At 34.3% G+C, this 20,000-nt stretch overlaps 3 protein-coding genes across 3 annotated transcripts in view; 1 reads left to right on the forward strand and 2 right to left on the reverse strand.

Annotated features, from left to right (window-relative positions):
- The window catches only part of LOC141380782 (uncharacterized), an 18,982-nt gene extending 18,884 nt beyond the window's left edge, over window positions 1–98 (reverse strand). Inside the window, exon 1 of the mRNA XM_073941246.1 lies at window positions 67–98. The gene's annotated coding sequence lies outside the window, so the exon portion shown is untranslated. The remainder of the gene's footprint in view (window positions 1–66) is intronic.
- Window positions 99–5,970: 5,872 nt separating this feature from the next.
- On the forward strand, window positions 5,971–18,330 carry LOC101883268 (uncharacterized). Its single transcript, XM_073941247.1, has 7 exons — window positions 5,971–6,017; window positions 9,086–9,146; window positions 12,885–13,078; window positions 13,706–13,860; window positions 13,948–14,465; window positions 14,848–15,056; window positions 15,514–18,330. The coding sequence occupies exons 2-7, from the start codon at window positions 9,131–9,133 to the stop codon at window positions 15,709–15,711; spliced, it is 1,290 nt and encodes a 429-aa protein (XP_073797348.1). The 5' UTR covers window positions 5,971–6,017; window positions 9,086–9,130; the 3' UTR covers window positions 15,712–18,330.
- A 937-nt stretch (window positions 18,331–19,267) lies between these two features.
- Window positions 19,268–20,000, reverse strand: part of LOC100330348 (uncharacterized) — a 16,616-nt gene continuing 15,883 nt past the window's right edge. Inside the window, exon 7 of the mRNA XM_002666739.8 lies at window positions 19,268–20,000. This exon is cut by the window's right edge and continues 40 nt beyond it. Within this exon, the coding sequence (XP_002666785.3) occupies window positions 19,858–20,000 (143 nt within the window). The 3' untranslated portion in view covers window positions 19,268–19,857.

Raw genomic sequence — 20,000 nt, forward strand, 5'->3', positions numbered from 1 at the left:
AAGATAACTGTGTTTGTTGCATAAATTATTGTACATTTCGGAAAATGGTATGTCTGGTATACTTACATTTGTATGTTGTCTCCTGATTGGATTTCCAACTGTCCACCAGCACTCATCAGCCAAATATTTATGCTTGTGAAGTCTAATGGGTGGAGTTTACTGGGGGATTTTGCTACTATCTAAATGACAAAGATTCACAACCACAATGCACAAAAACATGACTATTTTTTTTAAATGTGTTTAGTTTGCACTTTATTGCAACATTTTTCAGGGGTATTTTTCATTTATTAATTTTCTTTTAGCTTAGTCCCTTTATTAATCAGGGGTCACCACAACGGAATGAACCACCAACTATTTTAGCTTATGTTTTACACAGCGGATGCCCTTCTAGCTGCAACCCAGTACTGGGGAACACCCACCCACACTCATTCACACACACACTCATACACTACGGACAATTTAATTCATCAGTTTCTCTACAGCGCATGTGTTTGGACTGTGGGGGAAACCGGAGCACCCAGAGGAAACCCACACCAAGACGGCGAGAACATGCAAACTCCACACAGAAACACCAACTGACCCAGCGACCTTCATGCTGTAGGGCGACAGTGCTACCCACTAAGCCACCTTGTCGCCAGGAGTATTTTTTTCACAAATAAATAAATCAGTTAAAAGACATATGCAAAGCATGTAAATGTGAATAGAAATTAGGTTTTGTAATATTGCATTTTTTTTCTCATGTGACAAAAAATGGAGATCAACATGTACTTTAAATTGTATTCATTTCTAAAATGTGTTTTCAAAAAACATAATTTCAGAAAATATACGGTCAAGCCCACAATTATTCATATATTACAGACAAGACAAAATTATTTGCCCTCCTGTGAAACATTTATTCTTTTTCAAATATTTCTCAGGTGTTGTTTAACAGAAAGATTGCTTTTTAAACATAATAGTTTTATAAGTAATTTCTAACAACAAATATCTTTTGTCTTTGCCATGATAACAGTAGATATGAGTTTTAGATTAACAGAAGGGCTAATAACTCTGACTTCAGCTGTGTGTGCATTTATGGGCATACAAATTGCACTCGAACTTCCACTTAACCACGTATATGTGAAATACTGAGTCAACCTGGAAATTACACCCTTAAAATAAAGGTGACAGTCTATGTGTGTTTTCAGAATAAATAGTAAGCGTTAAAAATGACATATGTTGTGCAGGGTTTTAACACAGTGACAGCATAGGGTCAAATTTATAATAACACAAACTATAATTTATTACAACAAATGCATTAAATGTTCTGTGCAAAAGAAAATGACCAATACACTACTAATTACCATATTAGCATAATAAAAATACTAAATGCTCCACTTATTGTATATGATAACACAAATACTTTATGCACTACAGCTGGTATTGAATTGTGTAAAAGTCAAATACAGCAGCACTTATCTGACACAAGAACCATAGATAAAAAAATATTTCTCATATAGTGTTAACATTTTCTCATTATTATTATTATTATTATAATAAACTATAAAATATTATAATATAATATAATATAATATAATATAATATAATATAATATAATATAATATAATATAATATAATATAATATAATATAATATAAAATAATATAATATAATATAATATAAAATACAATAATACAATATAATATATTATAATATAATATAATACCATATATTATAACATAACATAACATAACATAACATAACATAACATAACATAACATAACATAACATAACATAACATAACAAACTATAATTTAATATGATAAAATATAACATAATAAATATAAAATAAAATAAAATAAAATAAAACAATATAATATAATATAATATAATATAATAAATATAAAATAAAATAATATAATATAATAAATTATAATATAATAGAATGTAATATAGCATAATATAATATAATATAATAAATATAATATAATATAATATAATATAATATAATATAATATAATATAATATAATATAATATAATATAATATAATATAATATAATATAATTTAATATAATATAATATAATACCATATAACATAACATAACATAACATCACATAACATAACATAACAAACTATAATATAATATAATATAATATAATATAATATAAAATAATATAATATAATATAATTAATATAATATAAAATAACATAATATAATATATTATAATAAAATATAATGTAATATAGCATAATATAATATAATATAATGAATATAATATAATATAATATAATATAATAAAATATAATGTAATATAATATAATATAATATAATATAATATAATATAATATAATGAATATAATATAATATAATATAATATAATATAATATAATATAATACAATATAATATAATATAATGAATTTAATATAATATAATATAATATAATATAATAAAATATAATGTAATATAATATAATATAATATAATATAATATAATATAATATAATGAATATAATATAATATAATATAATATAATATAATATAATATAATATAATACAATATAATATAATATAATGAATTTAATATAATATAATATAATATAATATAATATAATATAATATAATATAATATAATATAATATAATATAATATAATATAATATAATATAATATAATGTAACATAACATAACATAACATAACATAACATAATACCATATAATATATATTATATTATATTATTTTATATTATATTATATTATATTATATTATATTATATTATATTATATTATATTATATTATATTATATTATATTATATTATATTATATTATATATTATTTTATAGTTTATTATGTTATATTATATTATATTATATTATATTATATTATAGTTTATTATGTTATATTTTGTTATGTTATATTATATTATATTATATTATATTACATTATATTAAAGTTTATTATATTATATTATATTATATTGTTTTATATTATAGTATATTATATTATATTGTTTTATATTATAGTATATTATATTATATTATAGTTTATTATATTATATTATATTATATTATATTATATTATATTATATTATATTATATTATATTATATTATATTATATTATATTATATTATATTATATTATATTTCATTATATGATATTATATTATATTTCATGATATTATATTATATTGTTTTATATTATATTATATTATATTATATTATATTATATTATATTATATTATAGTTAATTATATTATATTATATTATATTTTATTATTTTATATTATATTATATTATATTTCATTATATTATATTACATTATATTGTATTATATTATATTATATCATATTATTTTATATTATTTTATATTATATTATATTATTTTATATTATATTATATTATATTATATTATATTATATTATATTATATTATATTATATTATATTATATTATATTATATTGTTTTATATTATATTATATTATATTATATTATTTTATATTATATTTATTCTATTATATTATATTAAATTATAGTAAGTTATGTTATATTAAATTATATTATATTATATTATGTTATATTATATTATATTATATTATATTATATTATATTATATTATATTATATTATATTATATTATATTATATTATATTATATTATATTATATTATATTATATTACATCATATTATATTATATTATAATATATTATATTATATTATATTATATTGTTTTATATTATATTATATTATATTATATTATATTATATTATATTATATTATAGTTTATTATATTATATTATATTATATTATATTTTATTGTATTATATTATATTATATAATATTTCATTATATTATATTATATTATATTGTATTATATTATATTATATTATATTATATTATATTATATTATATTATATTATATTATATTATATTATATTATATTATTTTATACTATATTATATTATATTATAGTTTATTATTTTATATTATATTATATTATGTTATATTGTATTATATTATATTTATTATATTATATTATTTTATATTATATTATATTATATTATATTATATTATATTATATTATATTATATTATATTATATTATATTATATTATATTATATTATATTAAATATGTTATATTATATTATGTTAAATTATATTATATTAATTATATTATATTATATTATATTATATTATATTATATTATGTTATATTATATTATATTATATTATATTATATTATATTATATTATATTATATTATATTATATTATATTATATTATATTATATTATATTATATTATATTATGTTATATTATATTATATTATATTGTATTATGTTATATTATATTATATTATATTATATTGTTTAATTCTATTTATTATATTATATTACATTAAATTATAGTATGTTATGTCATGTTATGTAATGTTATTTGATGTTTTATTATATTATATGGTATTATATTATATTATATTATATTATATTATATTATATTTTATTATATTATATTATATTATATTATATTATATTATATTATATTATATTATATTATATTATATTATATTATATTATATTATAATATATTATATTATATTATATTACATTATATTTTATTATATTATATTATATTATATTTATTATATTTTATTATATTAAATTATAGTTTGTTACGTTATGTTATGTTATATTTTATTATATTATATTATATTATAGTTTATTATATTATATTATATTTTATTTTATTTTGTTTTATTATATTATATTATATTACATTATATTGTATTATATTATATTACATTATATTATATTATATTATTTTATATTTTATTTATTATATTATATTATATTAAATTATAGTAAGTTATGTTATGTTATATTATATTATATTATATGGTATTATATTATATTATATTATATTATATTATATTATATTATTTTATATTATATTATATTATATTATATTATATTATAGTTTATTATATTATATTATATTATATTATTTTATATTATATTATATTATATTATATTATATTATAGTTTATTATATTATATTATATTATATTATTTTATATTATATTATATTATATTAAATTATAGTTTGTTATGTTATGTTATGTTATGTTATGTTATGTTATGTTATGTTATGTTATGTTATGTTATGTTATAATATAATAAAGGGCGACACAGTAGCACAGGGAGTAGCACAATCTTGACCCCTGCTGGGTCAGTTGGTGTTTCTGTGTGGAGTTTGCATGTTCTCCCCGTGTGTGCGTGGGTTTCCTCCGGGTGCTCCGGTTTCCCCCACAGTCCAAAGAAATGCGCTATATGGGAACTGATAAACTACACTGGTTGTCGTAGTGTATGAGTGTGTTGGGTGTGTGAGAGAATGAGTGTGTATGGGTGTTTCCCAGTACTGGGTTGCAGCTGGAAGAGCATCTGCTGTGTAAAACATATGCTGGAATAGTTGGCAGTTCATTCTGCTGTGGCGACCCCTGATGAATAACTAAGCAAAGTAAAAATTAATGAATGGAAAGAAATCATTTATTTATTCGTTTTCTTTTCCCCTTAGTCGCTTTAATAATCAGGGGTTGTCACAGCGGAATGAACCGCCAAGAGAAAAAATATCTAGAGAAATAAGTCTGTAAAATAATAGATAATGTGCTAAAATAAAAGTTGCTGGAAGACAGATGAATATCCCATAATGCAATTCAAAAGCATTAACAGAGTAAATATAAAAAATAACAAAAACACGAATCACAAAATATGAAAAATGCTAATTTACAATTTGTTCACAGTGTAAGCTAAGCCCAGTTTTGATCAAACAGCAGAAAAAGGGTATTTCCATTAGTAAACCACCTAATTAAACATGGTTTTGTGGTTTTAACACCATTTAAACACACTGGTGAGTATGACGTCTCACAGCATCCAGTTTTATTCTTGGTTTCATTGTGCTCCTCTCTTTCTGGTAAAAGTATCACGTGATTCTGCTCATATATTTGCTGCTAACTTGTAGAGAGGACCACTGCATTCAGGAGAACATCTGCTGTAAGTGTCTCTAGATTTATTTTTTATATTTACAGCTGAAGAATAAATTGTTAGGCTTACTGTAAAACTGTTTATTATTTTTCAAATATTTCCCAAGAGCTGTTTTCAATTAGGGAAGTTAGCTTATTTAAGTGTCATTGGATAACAGTGGTCGAAATAAGTTCTTAAGGGGGCTAATATTACTGACCACAGCAGCTTAATTTAAATTTTTTTTTAAATCCAGTCAGGCAAACAAATTAAAAATAATCTAATAAAACTAAGACTTTCCTGAGAAGAAAAATGTAATATAACTACTGTAAAAAATATCTTGTTAAACATCACAAATTTAACAGGAGGACAAATATATTTTTTCTTTAGCTTTATTGTCTGTTTTAACTGAATCATAATTACAAATTTAAAATAATAAAACTTATTTGAAGGTGATGCGGTGGCGCAGTAGGTAGTGCTGTCGCCTCACAGCAAAAAGGTCACCGGTTCAAGCCTCGGCTGGGTCAGTTGGTGTTTCTGTGTGGAGTTTGCATGTTCTCCCCGTGTTGGCGTTGGTTTCCTCCGGTGCTCTGGTTTCCCCCACAATTCCAAACACATGCGGTACAGGTGAATTGGGTAGGCTAAATTGTCCGTAATGTATGGATGTTTCCCAGTGATGGGTTGCAGCTGGAAGGGCATCCGCTGCGTAAAACATATGCTGGACAAGTTGGCGGTTCATTCCGCTTTGGCGACCCTTGAATTAATCAATGGACTAAGCTGAAAAGAAAATGAATGAATGAAACTTAATTGACAACTAACGCAATAGTTTAAAGCACTGTTATTTAAAATCACTATATTATTTGACTTTTACCAGATGCCACTGACAGTTATTGACATTTTGTTTACCAGTTTAAAGTCTTGATGGAAAGCATGTGCTTTAATTTAAGAGTGTTCATATTTTTGACTAAGTCAAAGTGGTAGGCAGCCTAATTAAACATATTAAAGTTTATAATTAATAATTCTGCAAAGTGATGCAATGATGGCAAGCTGTAATAGCTTTAAATGCACAAGTATTAAGCCTTGTTTACACCAGGTACACCTCGGCGTTTACATAAGCTCATAAATTACAAACATAGAGTCTTATTGAAAGTATACAGATCAATTAAACACACTTGAGTGAATAGGCTACTCTATGTATTGACCAATGAAGAGATAGAAATTTGATTTATTTTATCAGCTCCTTCACATTTTCTTCTGTTTTATGGTTTTGTACATGTATACATGTACATATGATTTTTTTTTTTTTACAATAAAATGTGTTTAAAAAGCATTTTTTTCAGAACACAGAAACTTATTGAATTAGGTGACTTTGAATAAAAACATTATGCAAAGGATCGAGGAACTGATCACCTGAAACGATTGTCCAACACATGCATCATCCAAAAGTTTCAAGGCTTAAACTGCGTAATTGAATGTTGCTTTGAATATAAAAACACATTAATGACAATGTACATGTACTGTATTAAAAACTCATTCAAACTTAATTGAATTTGTAATTCAGACTAAACTATGATAAACACATTCATTCATTCATTCATTCATTTTCTTTTCGCCTTGGTCCCTTTATTAATCTGTTGTCACCACAGCGAACTGACCAGCCAATAGAAATAATATCTAAAGAAATAAGTCTGTAAAATAATAGAAAATGTGCAACTTATCCAGCATATGTTTTACGCAGTGGATGCCCTTACAGCCACAACCCAACACTGGGAAACACCCATACACACTTATTAACACAGGTACAATTTAGCTTACTCAATTCCCCTATAGCGCATGTGTTTGGACTGTGGGGGAAACCGGATCACTCGGAGGAAACCCACACCAACACAGGGAGAACATGCAAACTCCACACAGAAGTTGAGGCTTGAGGCTTGAACCAGCGACCTTCTTGCTGTGAGGCAATTGTGCTACCCACTGCCCTGTAATAAACACATGTAACATTATTTTATATTGCATCAAACCATCACTGCTGGTTTAATCTAAAAATATTACTTTGAGAAAAAATACTTTTGAGAAAAATGCTTTTACCTAGAGAGTAACTTTTTTGCTTAAAGGCAAATTAAATAAAACAGGTTATAATCAGAAACCATAATTTTTAATTTTATCTATTATAAAAATGTACTTTGAATGAAAGACACAGAGGTGTCACTTATTTCTGTCTCTTGGTTACAATTTAGCCTCTGGAGCTGGGTCTGGTTGCAGTAGACCATTCTCACATTTTCATGGTGATGACGTTTCAATGGTCACCATCATATTAAATTATTGAAAGCTTTTAACACTTCGATTTTTAAAAGAACGTACGTACATGTATAAAGCTATACTTTGTATTATATAATCTTTGCATCATATTACAAAAAAAGTTGCACTACATTAAGGTTGAAGTGTAGTTAATGTATTTATGAACATAAACAAACAATGAATAATACATTTGTTGCAGGATTTATTAATCTTTGTTAAAACTAACCAAAATACAGTTGTTTATTGATAGTGCTTGTTATCTCACAATGTGTTTGCTAAAGTTACCAAACATGGCTTTTAACTGTAACAATGCATTAGTACATGTTGAACTTGATTAATCCATGATTTACAATTACAGTATTGCTCATTATTAATATTTGATGTTAGTAATTACATTAGCTAATAAAAACCTTATTGTAAAGTGTGATAAAAAAGGCCCAGGTTTTGCAGTGGGCACATTCATGACAAAATGACAACAAAAACTCAAAATCAAAATACAAATCAAAAATGGTCCATTGCATTATTTGTAGTAGCAATTGAATAATAGAGAGCTCTAATTCAATCCTTATTTCATAGTTTAAAGCACAGGTGTCAAACTCAGTTCCAAACGGTCCGCAGCTCTGCACAGTTTAGTTCCAACCCTAATTAAACACACCTGATCAAACTAATTAAGTCCTTCAGGCTTGTTTGAAACCTACAGGTAAGTGTGTTGGAGCAGGGTTGGAACTAAACTGTGTAGGGCTTCGGCCCTCCAGGAATTGAGTTTGACGCCCCTGGTTTAAACGTTACTTGGCCTTTTCCAGGTGCAACTGTCCGTCCATTGTCTTTAAAGAGTTCCTGTAAAGAACATGGCTAATAGCAAAGGTGAGTGTGCTTTTATGTAATTGGCGCTAGATTGTTAATTTTTATACTTTAATAATAATTATCATTATTATCATAATCCAGAGGAATGTCAGTTCCCTTCTTGTAGAAGTCCTAATCTCTGTCCTATTCTTGCAACACAGTTGCAAATCTGTTTCTAATTATCTTCCTTACCTTAAATTTTATTCGCTGCACAATACAAATTATTTATTTTACAAAATATTTTTTTTGCTTCTCTACATTTATGCTTTGTTTTGAGAAATGTGTCACGTTAGCGTGATCAAAACAATATCAAAACAGGAACAAAAGATTGCGGATTCAAGTGCAGATTTATTTACAGTGCAAAAAACATAAAACAAGGCGTTCAAAGTACAAATAAACCACAAAATCAGAAACTAAAACAGAGACAAGGCTCAGGAAACAAAACTCGAAAAACTAGACTAAGCAAAAATACAAAAAACACGATCAGGAACAAACAACTAAGAATATCAGACTTACTGCAGGACTGGGAACAAGACAGACAAGATAGACAACGACGCGATGACAAACATAGGTGGAATGGTGGAATATATAGTCCAGATAATCAACGGTAACACAAAACAGATGTGATGACAGATCAGTGTAGGTGTTCCGGTGTGTGCGCGGGGCATGTATGAAAATGTAGTTTTTCCTGGGGCACTGTAGCGCCTACAAGTCCTAGAGCACTACAGCGCCCTCAGGTGGTCACAGACGGATGTGACATTACCCCCCCTCTAAAGAGCGGCTTCCAGACGCTCCCAGACTGGTTCCAAGAGGGGGGCGGAGCGGAGCAGGAACAAAGGGAGGGATGGGAGGGTCATATCAGGGTCAGTCTGTGGGTCAGGCACCCCAGCAGGAAGCCAGGGTGCGGCCGGTGAATCCGTCCCAAGTAGTGGGAAGGACCACCAGGGAGGGTCGGGAGGGATGACCCATGGATGATCCCTTAGGGGACACAAAGCAGGGGTCTTTAGGAGGGCCGGCGGGACAGGAGGCAGCTGGGCTGGAGCCGGCGGGACAGGAGGCAGCTGGGCTGGAGCCGGCGTGACAGGAGGCAGCTGGGCTGGAGCCGGCGGGACAGGAGGCAGCTGGGCTGGAGCCGGCGGGACAGGAGGCAGCTGGGCTGGAGCCGGCGGGACAGGAGGCAGCTGGGCTGGAGCCGGCGGGACAGGAGGCAGCTGGGCTGGAGCCGGCGGGACAGGAGGCAGCTGGGCTGGAGCCGGCGGGACAGGAGGCAGCTGGGCTGGAGCCGGCGGGACAGGAGGCAGCTGGGCTGGAGCCGGCGGGACAGGAGGCAGCTGGGCTGGAGCCGGCGGGACAGGAGGCAGCTGGACTGGAGCCGGCGGGACTGGAGGCAGCTGGACTGGAGCCGGCGGGACTGGAGGCAGCTGGACTGGAGCCGGCGGGACTGGAGGCAGCTGGACTGGAGCCGGCGGGACTGGAGGCAGCTGGACTGGAGCCGGCGGGACAGGAGGCAGCTGGACTGGAGCCGGCGGGACAGGAGGCAGCTGGACTGGAGCCGGCGGGACAGGAGGCAGCTGGACTGGAGTCGGCGGGACTGGAGGCCGCTGGACTGGAGTTGGCGGGTCTGGAGGCAGCTGAACTGGAGCCGGCAGGGCATGGAGCCGGACTGGGGCCGGCAGGGCAAGACGTCTGGGAGGTGCCGGCAGGGCAAGACGTCTGGATGGCGTTGGTAATGCCAGGAGCCGGGCTGGGGCCGGCAGGGCGAGGAGCCGGGTTGGGGCCGGCAGGGCGAGGAGCCTGGGTGGCGCCGGCAGGGCGAGGAGCCTGGGTGGCGCCGGCAGGGCGAGGAGCCTGGGTGGCGCCGGTAAGGCCAGAAGCCAGACTGGAACTGGCATTGGACTGCGCTCTGGGGCTGGAGCCGACACTGGCGGGCGCTCTGGGGCTGGAGCCGACACTGGCGGGCGCCCTGGGGCTGGAGCCGACACTGGCGGGCGCTCTGGGGCTGGAGCCGACACTGGCGGGCGCTCTGGGGCTGGAGCCGACACTGGCGGGCGCTCTGGGGCTGGAGCCGACACTGGCGGGCGCTCTGGGGCTGGAGCCGACACTGGCGGGCGCTCTGGGGCTGGAGCCGACACTGGCGGGCGCTCTGGGGCTGGAGCCGACACTGGCGGGCGCTCTGGGGCTGGAGCCGACACTGGCGGGCGCTCTGGGGCTGGAGCCGACACTGGCGGGCGCTCTGGGGCTGGAGCCGACACTGGCGGGCGCTCTGGGGCTGGAGCCGACACTGGCGGGCGCTCTGGGGCTGGAGCAGTCCTGTTCCTACGCCTCCTCCGTCTGGTGGTTAACAGCTTGCTCTGGAGCTGGAGCCGACACTGGCGGGCATTGTGGGACTGAAGCAGACACTGGGGTTCCACACAGTTCAAGCAGGCTCTCCAGAGGCTCAGAAAAAGGTGATCTTCGGACAGCCCGACGCGGATAAGGCCGCAACTCCAGTCCTGCCTCTCTCCTCTTTTCCTTGGTTAAATCAGCTGGCCCCGAAAATATCCCTCCCTGTTGCCCTCCACTCAGGCCTCCCTCCTGAGGGTTCTCCTCCCTCAGGGCAACAGAGAGAGGGGAGCCAGCGATCAACAAAGCTGCTTCAATGAACCGATAAAGGTTCCAGTCTTCCTCATACGGTGGCATTTGGGAACGGACTGGATCCAAAAGTCCTCCCCGAAAAAACATCATTAGTAATAGGTCACTATGAGAGCTCTTCGGGGCTAGCTCCAAAAACTCCTTGATATATCGCTCAATTGAGCGATTACCTTGTTTTATACGCACGATAATACTATCTGCTGAATCCATTGGTGATCGCGTCGTTCTGTCACGTTAGCGTGATCAAAACAATATCAAAACAGGAACAAAAGATTGCGGATTCAAGTGCAGATTTATTTACAGTGCAAAGAACATAAAACAAGGCGTTCAAAGTACAAATAAACCACAAAATCAGAAACTAAAACAGAGACAAGGCTCAGGAAACAAAACTCGAAAAACTAGACTAAGCAAAAATACAAAAAACACGATCAGGAACAAACAACTAAGAATATCAGACTTACTGCAGGACTGGGAACAAGACAGACAAGATAGACAACGACGCGATGACAAACATAGGTGGAATGGTGGAATATATAGTCCAGATAATCAACGGTAACACAAAACAGATGTGATGACAGATCAGTGTAGGTGTTCCGGTGTGTGCGCGGGGCATGTATGAAAATGTAGTTTTTCCTGGGGCACTGTAGCGCCTACAAGTCCTAGAGCACTACAGCGCCCTCAGGTGGTCACAGACGGATGTGACATTATGAAGTTGTCTTTTCACCACTTTTCCCTTAAACTCCTCCCCTACACCTTTAATTTGCATATATACATTTTAATGTTAATTAAAAGAATCACTTTAATATTGATTCAATTCAATTCAGCTTTATTTGTATAGCGCTTTTACAATGTAGATTGTGTCAAAGCAGCTTCACATAAATGGTCATAGTAACTGGAACAGTGTGGTTCAGGTTTTAGTGTTTAAGTTCAGTTCAGTTCAGTTTAGCTCTGTTCAGTGTGATTTAATCATTACTGAGAGTTCAAACACTGAAGAGCAAATTCATCGATGCGATCTAAATTAAAAATAAGTTTGTGCATATTTATGTTGGTGTTAGTGGCACAATTCTGCCATCTGTTGGTGAGAAAAAACTGTTTTAGAAATATTTTGAGTGTGTTTTGTTGTCTCAGATCTTGTCCTCTGCAACTCTATGGGCAGTCCAGAGTTTATTCAGGAGCTTCTTCCGGCTGCGGAGCGAACGGCTCTTCTCTATCACCTGTCTTATCTGTGTTTGGGTGGATTTCCAAAACTGGAGCGTCTGCTCAGAGAAAGAGCTCTGGAAACACAACTGCTGTTTGGATCCTCTGAGGCCGTTCTGTTCAAGGTTTTCATTTATCAACAGCTTTATTAAAAGGAGACTTCGGTTTATGGATAACACTTAAATGTCAAATGTCAGTTAAATGGAAAACTCAAAAATGTTCTCCCTCAGGACATACATTTTTTTAACAATAGGTCAACCTTTAGGAATCAGTAAATCCATTACTCTAGACTGGATCTGTCTGAATAATTTGAATCATGCATAACTGGAGACTGATTCTGACCGGATCATTTGAATTTGTTAATTTAAAACTGAAGACTGGCTTCGAACGAATCATTTGAATCAGTGTATTTATAACTGGAGAATACTCTGTCTGAATCATTTGAATCAATGAATTCGTTTCTCCAGACGGGCACTGACCGAATCCTTCAAATCCACGAATCCATAGCTAGAGACTGACTTTGACCAGTCCATTTGGATCCATGAACTCATGACTCACTCATTCTGATCAGATCCTTTGAATCAAAAAGTCATTGATCCCGGACAATAACTCTGGTTCATTTGAATCAATGACTCAATGAATGAATCAATGATTCTATAACTGTGCAATTTCTGAATGCATTGTTTGAATCACAAGAAATAATGAATAGTGTCCCTGCTTCTTTAATGAGAATCTCTCTTCTGTCTGTGCAGTGTGTGGGAACCAGCAACAACCTGGTTAAATCTCTGCTGCCCAGTCTGAAAGTGGCCGCAGAGAAGAACAAACCCCAGTTAGCTCGCAAACTCCTGGAGAAGGCAAAAGATTGGATCAGTGACATCATAAAGGACGTCAAAGATATCGTGAAGAGGTAATAATGATCAACTGGGAAACTTTCCTAATAAAGTATGATGATTAAAATGAAATACTTATATCATGATATTTGCTGCACATTCAGGTATGACAAGCACAACAGTGATGTCGCCAAATCCACCAGTGACATCATCACAGTGAAGGACGAGACTGAGAAAAACCATCAGCAACAAACCTGCGAGATGGAGGCCCTTCAGAAAACTGTGGACACCCTGGAAGCCAACCTTCAGAAACTAAACAAGGAGATCGAAGCCTCTGAGAAACAGATTGAAGCAAAAAATGCAGAAATTCAAGCGTTCATTAATAAAATCACTAGCAAAAAGGAAGAGCCAACAGTGCAGACGACTTCTGCAATGCCTGCAGCAGCAGCAATTGCACCAAGTGTCGCTATATTTTCAATGATAGTGCCGTTTGTAGAACATATTATGGATTACATTTGCAAAATGGTGACGGCCTCTTCATATCAGGCTACGATCAAAACTCTTCAAGGAGGACTGTCTGAGCTCACAGACGCTCATCGCCATCTGCAAGATCAGGAGTGGAGCATCCAGAACAAGCTGATGGACCAACAGCTGAAGCTGGCCAAAATAAAAATTGAAAACGGTGAGACTCTTTGCTTTCTGTATAACAGAATTATTGGGTTTGCTCATAACCTTCTATACGAAAGCATTCAAAAATGAAATATAATTTTTTAAATATTTGTTTACTATTTGATGCAGGAAATTATGTTATGTAAATGCAGATTACAAACTAAGCAACCATGTAACATATTATTCATTAATATTCTTAATACAGTGGACTACCAGTAAATTGCACCTGATTCAAAGCTAAATTCAGTCATCATAGCTTGGTAATCCAAGCTTAATCCCTTATGTTGATTTTGTGCTAAACGCCTCAGTTCATATTTTGCTATGATTTTTAAACTATATTGAATGTATTGTAGTAGTGTGAATAATTTTCGGTTTGTCTGCATCTGATATCTCAGGTCAGCTGCCCAGTGTAAGTCACCTGGATGAGGTCCAGAAGTGCCTGTCCAGAATCCAGCAGATCCTGGTCCAGCTCCAGAAGTTCTGGGAGAAGGTTGGCGCTCTTCTGGACACCCTGAAGGACAGGACCTTTGCTGGGGAAGACCATATTGAATTCCTGGAGGACATGAAGGAGGTGTTCCTGGACTCTGTGGATGCAGCCAAACAGGTAAATGATGAGAAGAACATAGCTTTTTGTAAAAATGATAGTGATGTTGTTACGGCTTTGAAATTAAACATGATTATAAGTATAACAGGAAAAATCATGATCTAAGCAAAGATGAGTATAGATAAGTGATAATGAGGATGCACCCTCTGAACCAGGCCTTCAAATGCTTACCATCTGGATGCTGTTAAAAGACAGGAAAGCAACTAAAGCAATCTATAAACAAACCCTTGTGCCTAAAGCAATTCATTTTTTGAACAAGAAGTAAAACTGTGATGATTTAGGATAGGAGTTTTATGTAATATGCATTTTATGACTGTGTTATGTGAATGTTTTGTTTGTTGTATTGTAAGCAAGACAAAGACCAATTTTCAGCCAACGCTGAACAGTAAAGTATGATTCTGATGCTCATCAGGATTGATTTGTAAAGCTGTCTGATGATTTGATGTGACGTGTACAGGGCTGGACTAATTTTGGCAACAGCTGCATGAAGGCGAACAGCATCTTCAGTGTTCAGGCGAATGACGCCTACAAGTTCCTGGAGGTCAACCCTTCATCTCTGTCCAAAGAAGACTGGGAGAAAGAGTACAACCTCATCAAGGACAAGCTGGAGAACATAAAACCGAATGTTCCAAGTCAAAATGCCATCACACACTGAGAGCTGAAGATGATTTTCAAGGAAAAAATGAGAGCTTTTGTAAAGTTATGTTTTTGCTTTGATCTCTCGCATTCTATTCCAGAAGTTGCTACATTTTAATTTACTTCATGACTGTTAAGAAAGTGTGTTCTAGAATCTGAGTAGTGTGAATGGAACTCTAAATATTACATTCACTATTTGTCATTATCACATGATGATCTACCGTTATGTGATCTAGTGGTTATCAACTGATAGATATGGGGCAGTATAAGGGCCTTCTGTGCCCACTGGTTGGCTCAGAAGGCTGTTATCATCCACCCACATGGTTAATCAGCTATAGATCACATACGGCTGTGGCCAAAAGCTAACAAGAATTATTTATATTATTTATTTAATTTCACATCAATTGTATTTTATTAACATCTACCGTTACCCCAACCCTAAACCCAACCGCAGTGTTGGGCAAGCTACGTAAAAAATGTAGTGAGCTAAGCTATTAGCTACTCTACTTCAAATGTAGCCTAACTACACTAAAAGCTACCCTCTGGGAAATGTAGCAAGCTAAGCTAAAAGCTACTTGGCAAAAGTAGCTTAGCTACAGTTAAGGTATTTTTACCATTTTCATTTTTTAATCGAAGCAACTTAAATCCAGGTCAATCATATCTTAGTGATCAATAAAACTGTCAATGAACATATGAGGCAGAACAGTTCAGTTCAGTCATTTACTGTAGATAATATGCATCCAATAAAACCAGGTGTCACACATTTAAAAAACTATAGTCATTTATATATACTATATATACTATATATATTTTTGGAGCACAGCATCAGAAATTAAGTTATTGCATCTTAATATGTACTTCTCGAGGTATAGTCACGAGGAATCCTGCTTCAGAAATAACTCTTCTCCCTCAGTCATCTTTACATCAAGTTTTCGCAGAGGTGGCAGTAACGCTTTTTTGTCGAAAGTTTTTTGTCGAACACCATAAAACAGGAAGAAGAAGAAATCACCATTCTCATCATCATCTGGATTTACTTTCATCGGCTAGACTACTTGACTAATAAAATAGTTTCGCTACTGAAAAGCTATTTGATGTAGAAAGTAGCGACGCTACAGCCACGCTACTGAGAAATGTAGCTAAGCTAGTAGCGTCACTACTTGTAGCATCGCTACTGCCCAACACTGCCCAACCATCACAGTAATGCAAAAGCATATCTCTATTAGTAAAGCTAATTAACCATGTGGATGGATGAGAACAGCCTTCTGAGTCTACCAGTAGGTAACCACTGTTACGTTTCACGTATGTTTTGTGGTATTTTGTTGTTTTCTGCTTTGCGCTCTTCTCTCTTCTCTCTCCTCTCTCTCTTTCTCTCTCTTGTTGTGGTCCTATCCTGTTTCAGGTGTGCTACCATTGGTCGAGTGAGCTGTCATTCACCTTCGTTACTCAATCGGCGCGCCAATAAGGATCGTGTCCGCGCAGTATAGAGTGGAGGAACTATGACGTCAATTTGTATGCAAAAACCCGGAAGCGAGTTAGCATTTTAGCACTTCCGGTTCCCTCGTCCCAAAGTCAATGGGTTTTTTGAATGGGGTTTCAGTAAAATCGCTTAAATAAGGTCCGTGGCTAACACCAACTCAATATACTTTCACGTTTTGTTCTACGACATAAAACACATCAGTTACAGCACACTCTTCAACTTTAAAATCGATTATGCTTCTTTAAAAAGACGGTTGCAATCAAGTTGCTAAATCGGACTACAGGCGGCGTCGGGGACATTATACGTCATCGAGCTGATCTGGTCTGGAGCGCAGCTCGCTTGTGATGGGCGTTTGGATTTGTCTGTTATTTAAGTATTTTCATGAAGAGTATTTTATAGTTTGTTGCATTATTCTAATTGAGAATTCAGATTGTGTGTAGATAATTCCTTCACATGTAAAGGCTGTCGAGACAGACTAAATTGTTGATCATTTATTTTAATTAAACGATATTATGAAGATACTGCTCAGTGCAGCCTGTCTCTCTCCTGCCCTCAGTAATGCAAACGTGTCAATAAATGTGTAAAAATAGACATATTAACTGTCATTTTAACGTGATCAAGTGATTTCTCGTCTTTTTTTCTTCATCTGAACACATTTAACTGCAGTATTTACACTCCTCCATAAAACGTACAGCAGATGTGACTGTATGAGCTGCTTTTCGCTGTACTTTGTGACAAAAAAGGAATATTGAATGTTGCTCTGTGTCCATGATGATGGAACTTGCAGGCATTTGATAGACTTGTTCCTCCTCACGCCTAAGAACCTTGTTACAAGTACAAAATTAGTGTGCGAAAATAGAGCCCTTTTAGTACATTACTGTAAAGTGTACTAAGTATACTTGAATTAAGTGCATTTTAGCACACTATTTTCACATTTTGTATATTCTTTAAATATAATACTATGCTTTAACCCAGATAGCAGGTAGTAATCGGCCTGAGCTCGGCTCCGACTCGGCGCTTCCGGCTCCGACTCGGCATCGGCGAGTATTATCCGGCCGAGTCTGGCCCGCAGCTCGCTCCCGCACATGCGTTTGGGATGCGTCTGTTAAGCACTGGCCCGATTCCAGTCAACCACATCTGGCCCGAGTCTGTCTGTAGAGTGAGTTTTGTCATAGGATATATATGCTGTTTGCATTTTATTCAAAGGTTAAATACACTTTGTGTTTACATTATAGCCTGCGTTTGCTGCTACAACTCAAAGGATTGTAATATAAAGGTATATAAAAAAGTATATAAAAACTTAGTCACGCCAGCTCCGGGCCGCAGCGCACATTACTCTCGGGCCGATTCCGGCGCGGATGCGGCAGCGTCGGCTCGCTTACGGCCGCCGCATTTGATTCGGGCCGAAATCGGGCAGTGAGTCCACAGGCATCCGGCCCGGCGGATCTCCGGCAGGCGGGAATCTAGCCGGATCTGGCCCGAGTGTTTTTTTTGCTATCTGGGAAGCTATTCTTAAATGTATTTATAAATGTTTAAAAGTAGGGTTCAAGTGTATTTCTAGTTGTAACTAAACATATATTTTTAAATACAGATATAGTATGTTAAAAGCACGTTTTAGTTCAATTTTAGGGTGTCTTAAAATAGCACAGTTGAGTAGATGGTATCAAGCTTATCTTAACATATACTTAATACTATCTTTTAGTACATTAAAATTCGTGTGCGAAAATAGAGCACTTTTAGTACACCCGTTTTATTTCCTGTTTTGATCACTCTAACCAGAGACTTGCTTTGTTTACCAAATAAAGTAAATCTAATTGCATTTGCATTTTAAACATTAAATAAAAGTTAAAAAGATATTACTTTTTTATTTCCTACAGTAAGGTTATAGTTATGATTCTCCTGAAATAATTCCACAGAAATCCACAGTTTTTTGGCAAAATTCTACGCAGAAATAGAAAAAACATCCGCAGATTCTGTCTGGCCCTAGTGATGAGTTACAAAATAATGAGAAACGTAGAAAAATGTCAGAAGTCAGATGCTAGTAGGACTTTTGTCAGTGTCTGGAGGTACAGAAAGAACCAAAATGCACACTGAAATATGGAAGATTTATGCCTTTATTATATGATCATTATTATTATTATTATGATGATGATGATCATTCATTCCCCATTATGAAACCCAAAGCTATTGTAACCTACAGTTAAGAAACAGGACATTAATAATGTTCATAACATCAGTCCACAAAAGAGTATCAGGTGGATTTAACAAATTTTAGCACTTGTTTTATTCTTACTTGTTTTATTTCAGCTATAATAAAAGCAGTTTTTAATTTTTTAAACACCATTTAAGCTCAATATTATTCACCCCTTCAGCAATATTAGTGTTGGATTGTCTCCAGAAAAAAAAAACACTGTTGTACAATGACTTGCCTAATTACTTTAACTTTACCCTAATTACCCTAGTGAAGCCTTTACATGTCACTTGTGCTGTCAACATGGTCAATATAAAAGAAATCATTTATTAGAGATGAGTTATTAAAGCTATTATGTATAGAAATGTGCTGAAAAAATCTTCTCTCCGCTAAAAAGAAATAGGGTTACAAATATACAGCAGGGCTTTTAATTCAGCTGTACATGTTTGCCCTATAGGAAGAGCATATGAAAGGCTGAAGAAGCCTGAAAGTGTCCTCTATTTGAGTGAAGCTCGGGTGTTGATGAAGTTCAGTTGATCAAGGATAATGTTGTGCTGGAACTGCCGATATCCTGGTGACATTGAAGACGGGTTGTTCTCCAGGAATTTATATCCATCTTTAAACAGAACCTTGAGGATGT

Source organism: Danio rerio, chromosome 24, assembly GCF_049306965.1.
Source record: "Danio rerio strain Tuebingen ecotype United States chromosome 24, GRCz12tu, whole genome shotgun sequence".
NCBI lineage: Eukaryota > Metazoa > Chordata > Actinopteri > Cypriniformes > Danionidae > Danio > Danio rerio.